Consider the following 11529-nt stretch of genomic DNA (forward strand, 5'->3'; position numbering starts at 1 on the left):
TGAGTCTTAAGGAGGGGGTAATGTTATGGTTTTATGCTGGCTTACTCTTTTTTGCTTATGCACACATGATGCCACACTTCCATTGTACGTTTTTTCCATGGTTCTTACTCACATAGTACTATTATTAGCATACCCAACATGTATTTAAGTAGAGTCTAAGCTGGTCTATACCCCAGCTTTGGCTAAGGTTTAATCTACCTAACCATACTCCTTGCTTTGCGACTACCTAAGTTCGCCCACTCACTCATCCCCACAAACTCAGACCTGCAAGTGTATTGGCCACCAAAGTGTGAGTGGTGATCCTTGTTTGATCTAGTTTGTAGAGTTAGTGGCTAACACACAGGAATGTAGTACAAACACCAAAAAAAGGACATGGCAGCTCGTGTCGAAAATATGTACCTATGTTATAGAGAGAAGGGAGCGCACCATTCCAACAGTCTCACTACTGCCAAACTGGATTTGTCCATGACTGGAATCTGCCATCCAACTTAAACTCTTTCAAAAAGGTCCAAAATTCCCTGCCTTGAGATCAACATCTGTCAGAGCACCATCTTGAGCGAACAGTGTTGCACTCATTGTCCATTGTGATGACTGCATAAGCAAAGAAAACCAGGTAAAAGTTGATATCCATTCCATGAAGATTATACATCAAAGTGATTTCATCTAGAGCCATGAATATGATCGGATTTGATGTGCACCGTTTCTTTTTCAACTCATTATGCAGACACCTAAATTTGAATTCATATGGATTCCCACAGAAATTTCTCTCAATATGAATGGAGAATTCTCAATTCGTGCAGGATGATCTGTCTGGATTTTATCTGCCAGGTTTTGAGGTAGCACCGATTTGCAAGGAGGCAGTGGCACTGTCAATACCAGTCTGTGAGGATTCTTGGAGTTATAATGCTATGGAGGAAGAAACCTGAAGCATATATATGCACCTTGGTCAGGTAAAGCAGCCCATAGGAGCCCATAGGGAAAGCGATGAGAGTGGCTAAACACAGACCAACAAAATGTGGGAATTGCCATCCACAAATAGAAAATTTCCCATGAGAGACTCACAGAGGAAGAAACATGGTGGGACGGCAAATGCCACAATCACTGATTCCACGAATAGAATTTCCCATGAGGTTTCACGACAGCATAATAACCGAGTATCCTATATTCATAGGATTTGGAACTCCCATAAATTCAGAACACTGAACACAAGCTAGCAGAAATGAAATGGCTAAAAAATTGAGTATCCAACTTCAATTCATGATGACCTCTGAGGGAATCAAACCCAGCGTGAGGCTCCATCGCACTAACAGGTGTCGGAGTCTTCAAAGATGGATATTTAACTTGACAGCATACCAAAAGTGATAGACACCCAAGCTTTTCTGCCATTGTCTCACTGGGAGTTGAACCCAGTGTATGGCTTGTTCCTGGTTAGTCCAAGCAAACATTGGAAGAGGAAGGTATGAATCTCATGTGATCGAATTTCTACTATGGAGGATAACTCTTACTCAAGTCACCTGCCAGTGGGTCTCCCAGGGGGATGTACCAAAAATAAAACCAAAAAACAACTCGTTATTATCCTTATTGTCTTGCTGAGAGTCGAACCCAGCAGAGGCTACTTTGCTTTATTTGCAGTTAGCCTAAGCAGACATTGGATAGAGATGTACACTAATCCTGAGATAGGGCTGTGCGTAGGCTGTGGCTGCCACTGTGAAAAGTGAATTGCTGGTGAGGAAAGAAGCTGTCACTGTGTTTTTTGAAAAAGGGACTCAGAAAAAGCAAGTATCAGCGACTTGTATTCTAGCCTTAGCCCTGTATGGAGCGATCGGCTTAGTCACCACTACTTTTGAACAACAGAAACTGGTCCGGCAATTTTTCTCAGAAAATTAATTGCTCTTGTAAAAGACATTGTTTTAGGTGTATCTACATCACCACAAGAGCGATTAACCATATGATGAAAATTAATAAAGTTGGTTTAGTTGAAATGGCCACACCTTCCTTAAAAGGAAATATAGGGTTAGGGTTTCAGCCACATGATGTATCCTTAGCTGACAAACCATCCCAGTACTAGGCTACTATCCATCTGTGTGTGCGGTATTCCCAACGGTGGAATGTCTTAACAGCACTTACGAGGTATGAAGGTGCAGTTTACAGTTGGTGCACACAAAATAAAGATGCAAAAAAAATTTTTCTGCCAACCCAAAATGGCCACTGTCCAAAAATAGCGGTGACCAAGCCGATCGCTCCATAGTAACTATAGGCAACACTGGTTAAGAAATCATGTGCTGACTCAGCACATTTCAGTCCTTTTGATGGCAAAACACTTTGTCTCAGCTTCAGCTCTCCTTAGCTTTGCTTTGTAGCCCTCACCACCAGTGGATGTAATTTATACCATCAAGATGTTCAACCTTGTGAAGTGCGCTATTATTTGGTGGAAAATGGCTTTGTAATAACCAAGAATTACTGCATCATCTTTATTTGGTCTTGTTAACTGGCCTTTTCCTGGCCCATTTCAATGCACCCATTTATGGCTTCCACATAGACAAATTATAGACAAAAAAGACATATTAGGCCATATCTGAATAAAATATATGTATTCTTTGTAAAATATGTGCAAAAAAGGAATTGTAAACACCAGATATATGAGCAGAATGGGGCATAACAGGCATTTATAAAAATTGCGCTTCAAAGAATACATGCAAAATTGTATGCTGATTAATTCTTCTCACTGAAAGTATGCACCAATGTCAATTGTTTGACCTACAGCAGATGCAGACAACTCGAGCTCATTTTTTGGCTGGAAATCCATATAGGGTAAGTCATGGTCAGAGTTTGAATTTGACTGAGGATTGCCCATAGTCACAGGCTGTAGCTGGGAGTTGGACCTAGCTGAGAAGCATGGATGTTAACCAGTATGCCATGAAAGGGATGAACATAATGGGTCGAATACTATTTATAAGGTATTGGTCCAGTGAGTAGAAGCATGAACCTTGAAGCAATGCATTTCAAATAACCTGTCCAAGTATCAAGTTCAAACTTGGCAAATGAGCCAGTCCCGCAAGGAGTCACCCATCTTAGCAAGAAATGATATTAGTACTTAACTCAAGAATCATGCACCAGAGGCATTCGGCTAGCTCCTCCTATGCAGGTTGTCATAAGGAACTGACAATTCCACTGGTCCAGTTCTTTACGGAGCCATGACAGCTTTGTTGGACCAGGGTGGATGCTAGGCCCATTTATACCCAAGGAGAATAAGGTGAGATTAATGCCATGTTATAGTGACAACCAATGGTGGAGATTATGATACTCGCAACTGGGGACATCATGTGTTGATTGATCAGCCCATTAATACACTGAGCAAGCAATGCTTGGATTGGCTAGGATTGGCTGTCATGAAGGAAAAACATGACGGGTCGAGGCCCAACAAGGTATATCAAAAAAGGAAACATTGTGACTGTGTGTGACTGGGCCTCAAGCGATTTTGCCAAGATTTTGCAGTTTCACCTTGGACAGGACTTTCATCAGCATCGCTTTCCCCATAAACTCGTGCTCATTTCACATGTGCATGAAGCTGACTCAATCTCACCCAAACCCGATGCTCTGTACTTCCTGCACCCCAGTTATGTTGGCCATTGAGTATGGAGTATAGTGCCTCTCAGTCATCCTCATCTGAGTTGGGGCCACAGCTCACCAATCCTGCAATGACATTCAGTGTATTGTTTGAGGATGTCGATGAGGGCATGTTTTGGCAGTATAAGATACGCATGCGGTGGTGGTAGACATCCAGAAAACCATGGAACAAGTAGCCCAAATCGAAGGGAGAGAAATAAACGATATCTTAGTGCTAAGTGCATTATTTCTTCTCCATTTTGCTATATCTAACCTCTTCCAACAGCACTGAACGTGTTAGTCCCCATCCTCAAATCCAAATGTGTGTCAATCGAACAGACAACACAAGAGACACACCAATACAGTCCAACCGACCGGCACATGCTCGACATGTACTACCCTCCCAATATGCGTCCCGACACCCCGATCCTTGTCTTCTCATACAGCAGTGGGTTCTACATGGCCGCACCCACACTTCCCACCCCTGCGTTCATCATCTACCACAACCTCGGCTCCTTCTTCACCTCCCATGGATTCATCACCATCATCCCCAACTACTGCCTTGTCGACTTGGGTGTGCAGTTCCCTGGTGCAGTGCAAGACATGCAGGATGCCATGCAGTGGGTCATGGATAACCTTCCCTCCCCTGATTCTGATATCTATGTCCTCGGCCACTCAGCAGGGGTGATGAACATGTTCATTATCCTCACTCTTCCGGAGCTGTACTCCCCCAGTTTGCAGCCACATATCAAAGGTGTGGTCTTCCTTTCTGGGCCATATACATTTGAGGATATGCCTGTGGATATGAAAGATTCCGTCAGGCTGTACTATGGTGAAGATGATGAGGCGAAACAGGGTGCCATTGGCATTGTTGGAATCAGCAAGTTCCATACCAACTCCAAGACTTTTGCTAGGTATTGGCAAGAGGGACATTCCCTGCCTGCACCCCGCTATGGAGAAATTCAGCGAGGCTTTGAGGGTATCATACGATGAGTTTGTCATGAAAGGGCATAATCATGTTAGCTTGGTGTTCACACTTGGGACTGGGCAGGGTGAGGAATGAGCAGAGGATGTGGTCAAGTGGATTCATGCATGCAGTGAGCCATAATAGCTATGTCATCCTTTTCTAATATGATGCACTTCATCATATCGCTATGCCAGCACTTGAAAAGGATTCAGTTAGGTTTGTCAGACAGGGAGGATAATCTAGCTACTAGCAATTAGGGACAATATCAAAAATTTAAGCCACATCTACCTAAAATAGCAATCATCCCAAAGTCACCGCTCCGGCTGGGAGTCGAACCCTGTCCTCTGGCCCTAACAAATACACTAGGAACACACTTCATTGCGACCAAATACTTTCCTCATTTCTTTGCACTCATTCTTGCAAGGAAGACCCTGAGTTGGGAGAACACGTATTCAAATCTTGAGCATATTGCAGTGGTGATCGGAAGTATGCATAAAAACAATCCGAAAAAACCAAACTATCATCTCTTGATGGGAGTCGAACCCAGTGCCAGTCAGGTAACCAGTATACCACAGGAGATGGCTTGATGTAATTTCAAACTGACGCATACATCTATGCCCTGAACCAAGAAAAGATGCTCTGGGAAGAATCTAACTGGGCAGGTGTATTGGCTGTGAGTTGATCCCCTTTCAATTTGCAAGTTGGAATACGGCAGCCCCAAGCAAAAACTTGGGCTATATCCCCACACTTTTATTGTTTCTTACCTGGGAGTCAAACCCAGCACATGCATGCGCGTAAACTGATACTCTACGGGGAACAAAGTAGACTCGAGGATTAGACGTCATCTCATGATGTTGGCAGAAACAATGATATCATCTCTTGATCTGGGAATCACTCACAACCAAGCTGAGATCATGCACCCCGACCCACTGTTCACAGTCAAGTAGCTTCTTCCTGGGTCGTAAACAGAGCATCTTTTTCTTGGTAGCCTGCACAGCGAGACAGGAATCCAATCTGGGTTTAGGTTCAGGGCTGGATGTATGCGCCAGTTGACTTGCCGCTTATTGGTTACCTGACTGGCACTGTGTTCCCCGAGCATGAATCAAGTTGGGAGTATGGGATCCTGAATAAAAATCTGACAACCGATACCTCCAAGTATGTCTCCTTGTCTGGGAGTCAAACCTGGTGTGCATGCGTAGACCGATAATCTACGGGGGACAAAGTAGGTTCAAGGATTAGCCATCATCACGAGTTCTGGAAATGACAGGGAGGTCAAGGGCAAAGTAAGTAGTCACCATCTGGAAATTGGATACATGACTTTGTATCGGGCACCTATCTTCTTGTGTAGCTACAATCCAAAAGAGGGAAGAATGGCAAAGCTTGAGTGGTACGAGGAAACAAAAGCATATGCACATTCCTGAATAGCACTGGCACAGAGCATGCCATCTAGGTTCAGCAGGCATGCAATCATCCAATTACTAGGAGTCGTCCTGTACTGAGAGGCCTGTGTGATTGTATCCCTGGGCCGAGGGAGGCAAACTGAGTTCGCAGCTAATTAAAATTCACTGCAGAAACAATAATAGAGCTGGCAACAACTGTGCGCTGCTGTTGCCAATTGCCAATTCTTACAAATGAAGGATAAGCTAGAGAATCAAAACAAAGAGGTCATCATGTACACAGTATAACACTCCATGGGAATCAAACCCTTGAACAGTAGCTGAAACCCGATGCACTACTGGAGTACAGTGGACATGGAAGAGGCACTAGCTCAGAAGTTACTGATAGTCCCCTCAGAGAAAAAGAGAAGTTTAGGGAGACAGTCTCATTGAACAGTTCAGTGCCAGTGAGAGACAGAGAGAAGAAAGGACTCTGAGTCTGAGCTGTGGACCTTGAGATTCTGCAGACAAAAGCCAATGGGTTAGATAAAGGTTGAAGACGGTCTGACTATCTGGTGGCATGTCATCAATGTTCATGTCAACCTTGAGCTTGAATCAGAATGCCAAACGGCACTGATCTGTCTCACAGACTGCAGGAATGGCAGCAGACAGTTCTGGGTACAGCTCTAGCTGAAAAATTCTATCTATCATGATTGGACACCCTCCTAGATGACGGGGGTTCTCAATGCATTCAAACTTCAATTTTGGCATGACATTTGTTGTTGTCTGCGACAAATGTTCATGCTTTATAAATCTTCTGGAGATATGGCTCATCTGTGTTTCCAGGAATACTGATAGCAGATTATATGACTTGTAGCTGTTCCTGCATCGATTTATCTGTGACTAAAGGAATGTATGGCCCCGGGCGCATATTTGGTCCACCAAATCATAGAGGAAGTCTCCGCTATTGTTTGTCTTCCAAATCCCAGTATCTGTTAACAATAATAATCGAGGGCATTGAATGAGGATGCATACGACAGGTGAAACAGATCTTCTGTCTCAATATAGTCCTAGGTGCTTGTTGGTCCTACTATATGCATAAATTCAAGGCATTGCAGGGGTGGAACGGCCTTCCACTCATGTCACAACACCTATCGGTATCTTACTTCTTCGTCTCTGTTCATTACAATTAAAGCAAAACTCCAGGATCTGATTTAGAAAGCCACAGGACGATAAATAGGTGCCAGAATGAACGAGCCTCTAGTTTAGGTCGAAGTAGACTCAAAACTGGGTGTACAGGCCGGCAAAGCACAGGCTGCAATGGAAGCAGTACTAGATGATGTCACCATGCCAAACTAGACACCATTGAGTTTCCTGCACTCGGACGAAAACACAGAACCCAGTAGGTTGGCATCAGTCCCGACATGACTCACTTAAAAAAAGTGATAACCTTGAGACACATTTGAAATTATGGATATTGGAAGGATATATGTGAGCAGAAGGAGATGAGTGGGTACATTGTTTCACCTTGCATCGATCGCCATTGGGATAATCGGTATTCTGAAAGAAGCTTCAAAGATTATCAAGCTGGTTCAGAGTGTACGATAAATCCATATGCTGGCGACGTGAATATGAATAAATTCAGACTGCTCAGAGTATGGCATCAGAATATGTTTGCATTGTGGCTATCCATGAAAGGCACATCATGACAACTCATTTGTGGTATATTTCAACCATTTTCGGACTCTGGGCATGAGCCACATGGAAGAAAGGGGCTTCAAACATAAAGACTAAGTTCCCAGGCCATAAGGATCAGAAAATGCAGGCAATGAGACCCGAGAATCTGTAGAGTGAGCCACAACGGAAACAGACACTTTGTGCCCTATATGGATGCATCAGATGGGACATGTGAAAATGAAGCTTTCCACGGTATTTCAACACATAAAGGTGCCAATTGGAATGAGAAACAAGAGTGAACGGCGAACATTGTGGCCAAAGGGAGCACAGGTGGATTCTGATTGAACCAGGGTGCATGTCCCATGAGTCAAGACGTGTCGAATTTAATCAAGCTTCAAACTCCCAGAAAAACAAATGAGAGGGCTCATCTTTAACATGGTAGCTTCTGTCTTGTACTGAAAGTAGTCTACATCATCCACCTGCTGAGAGGCTACTGGTGACTCACAGGTATGGCATTTCCAGCATGAAGAACTGCTGAGGATTTAGAGTCTTAAAGCCTGAATGGCACAGGGGGGGAGGGGGGTGTCACAGCATCGATAAAGACAAGATAGATAGATAGATAACCGGTTGAGCAGTTGAGGTCCCAAAAAGGAACGCCAGAGCTCTGTGCCAACACAGAACGTGTCACAGACCACACTCCCTCATGCCGCTGTGATATCCTCAGTTGCCAGCCAAGAACATCTCATGGAAAACTGGATTGATTGGCCACCTCTGCTGACAAAGAGCGACTCATTCCGGAATGATGCAGATCGAGAGGGTCCCTTCAGCAATGGATAAGGCCTGTTTGTTGAAAAAACACCTGTAATTACAGGCGACAGGTTTTTAATAAAAGCCTTTTCCCTTCCAGGTCCTACGAATGAAAATTTCTTCAGATGGTTGCATGACAGAAGCTCTCCCATGAGGATCTGGACCAAGTCTGGATTCTGAAATGATGTCGACCTCCTGACTCTTCTGCCTTACAGGCATCCTCAGAATTTTGTATTATTATTGAAGAAAATGAATATATTTAATAATGCGTACAAAATGCTAGTAAAATATGGTACAGGTGGGCATGGTGAGCTGTAGGCACTGATACTACCCATGAAGCTGCATGCAGAGAGCAACATTGGTGGCGATGGCATGGCGATCATTGCATTGCTGCAGGGGGTGGTGCGAGCGGGAGAAGGCAGGTGTCAGGATAGAGAGGGGGTATGTGATGACCATGGTGTCAAAGGGATAAATGGACCTCAAATTCATGGTACCCCATCTAAGAAATGGGGGATGCATGAGTTTGAGGTTGGTGAGTGAGCTGGGCAGCACACAGGAGCCCGACGTTTGATGGGATGCAGCAGGCAGTGGTGGGGCTATCTGTCATTGCATAGGCATGAATTTGAGTGCGTTCACAACACCTTTGATCCCTCATACAATGCCTCAAATGGCATGGGTGTCGTCCCTGTTGTTCACTGTCAGCAGCCCAACCTTGATCTCGCCCTCCTGCCCGTACCCTCCTGCCATCCTGCACCTCCCTAGCACACCCTGCTTCCACTTCATCCCTGGACTACTCGTTGGTATGACCATGCTTCATTATTGAAGCCTCTTCCCCCCTCACGCCATCGCCATTGTCATCCTGGTTATTGTCGTTGTCCTGGTGGTTGAATTTGCATCTATATGCCCTCCTAGTGGCAGATGGAGACGGATCCTGAGTTCTAGAGTGAATCTGGCATCATTAACATATTCGGTAGCTATGGTGAATGATGATTGGCCCCAATTTCGATGTGGGGGATGCTAGGTGGGTTGCGGCGGCGATGATAGGACTGGACATTATGGCTGTGGCAAGAACTGGCGAGTGTCATAGTCGAAGGGTGATAGTGGTTCAATTCCTCATCGTTTGGTGGGAGCAAATGATGCTGCCTTGTATAAGGGCTTACGTGCAGGTGAGTAGGGCTTGATACATGCTATCCAGGCAATCTGGGAGCCACCAGATAGACCAAAAGTATTTATAAAACCTATATTAGCATTGAAAGTAATGAAATATACCTTTATTACCTTTAAACGAGCATTGGGGGCAGACACGCAACTATGTGATGGACCAATGGTGACGGTCAGAACAAAGGTCAGAAGAAAAAAGAAGGGGTACAGCCACTCGATCACTGTCCAGTTTACCGGACTGGAGCGATCGAGCAAGCAGAATGGATGCTCAGGATGCATCCTCTGCTCGAATCCCTTGCTCTGAAGCCCCCAAAATTAATGGAATATACTATGATAATTCTCTAGTATACATTTGTGTACTTATTACTATATACAATCTATCCCAATTTTGTTTAATCTGTCTTTTATGGTGAATATCATGTATTTTAGGACATTTCAAGGATGCATCCTTGTATACAGGTATGTACAGCCTTTCCATGGGTAATATTGGTTGAACAAGTAATTTTATGTATTCTATTATCCAAAACAGGTGTCCGATCCATGGCGATCTGCCTGTATGCACCTTGTAATTTTTTTCTTATTGATGTGAATTCATGAAGAATAAGTACATGGACAATCTCATCTAGTGCAATTTGGTCTGATTGAGGTATATTTCCATCAGGGCAGGTAAACTCCTTGACACATAGCACTTTAAATAACTATATACTGTGCTTCTCTAGGTAATGTACTTAGATTCGAGCATGTACTGTGAGATATGCCTTTTACACATGCCTCTTGCATGCTTTTAAGATCATAATTCATGTCTACATTAGCATAGGATAGAAAATATGTGCAGAGAAGATGATTAGAGCATTACAGAAGCTAATAGACTCTATGAATTATATTTCCAATCACTGAAAGAGTTTCGGGACTGTACAATCTCGACCTATTTGCTTACTGTGGGCGAGTTAGGGGTGCTTCGGAAAACTCCGGAAAACGGAGATATTTCTTGTCCTTAGCTATCCATACATTGAGAGATATAAACAAGATAGAGCAATCATTCATTACTTCTATTATCATCTTATGTATTGAATAAGTGCAATGTATTGTCTGCTATCCCAGAAATTCTGCTATCCCGAATTCCAAACCGTATACCAAACTGGGAATAGTATATTCCCACGTGGTGTTGCCGATGACTCGGCTTAATGCCAAAGTCATTTTCAAGCCGTTTGTGCTGGGTGCATTGACATTAAAAAGGGAAATTGATTTGATGTCTGCATTTACTCACTGGGCATACTAGTAATATTAGCCATAGTGTAGTTGCTAGTCCTGTCCTTCCGTCATTGCCTACTTGAAATCAACTTTGGCGTTAAGCCGATTCGACTGCCGATTCATCAGCAATACTGTTCCCACGGTAAGTACCTGGCAAGCCATGCCGACGCGACACATTCAATCAAATATATGGTATGGGTAGGCATGTAGAAGCAGTACCAGTACATAAAATAATATTTTCTGAGCCCAATCTTTTTGGGGATGCCCCTGGCAATGAGCAGAAGGGCGGCATTTGTGGATAAGGCAGCGGCGGAAGGTGGGAACCAGCCCCCAACAAAACAGGACAGGGAAGAAATTTTTGTTCACTATAATTATAGCGTAATCCGCTTTTGGAAGCGGCCTGCACCGGCGCACCCATCTGTTCATTGAAATTTTCATCATTGAACGTGGGACTAAGAGGGTTTTATCAAAAAAGTTAACCCTCTCCCTCCCAGGGTTTTTTTAATAATTTCGGCCTTATGGTCTGCCTTCAGTGCCGGCTAAACCCTACCAATAGTATTCTACTTTCAAACTAAGTCTTTTCAAATGAACAAGGATGAAACCAATACTATAATTGACTACGTCCGAATGAGTTGGCGTCGTTCAGTGCAGGACTTTCCTGAATCCTTAGGGTCACTTTACCCT

At 43.9% G+C, this 11529-nt stretch overlaps 1 protein-coding gene across 1 annotated transcript; it reads left to right on the forward strand.

Moving 5' to 3' along the window:
* Positions 1-3996: 3996 nt before the first annotated feature.
* On the forward strand, positions 3997-4855 carry EV420DRAFT_1701399 (uncharacterized protein; the record flags this gene model as incomplete). Its single annotated transcript, XM_060479498.1, has 1 exon — positions 3997-4855. The coding sequence occupies one exon, from the start codon at positions 3997-3999 to the stop codon at positions 4597-4599; it is 603 nt and encodes a 200-aa protein (XP_060327893.1). The 3' UTR covers positions 4600-4855.
* Positions 4856-11529: the final 6674 nt, after the last annotated feature.

This window comes from Desarmillaria tabescens (assembly GCF_030435595.1).
Source record: "Desarmillaria tabescens strain CCBAS 213 chromosome Unknown EV420scaffold_31, whole genome shotgun sequence".
Taxonomy (NCBI): domain Eukaryota; kingdom Fungi; phylum Basidiomycota; class Agaricomycetes; order Agaricales; family Physalacriaceae; genus Desarmillaria; species Desarmillaria tabescens.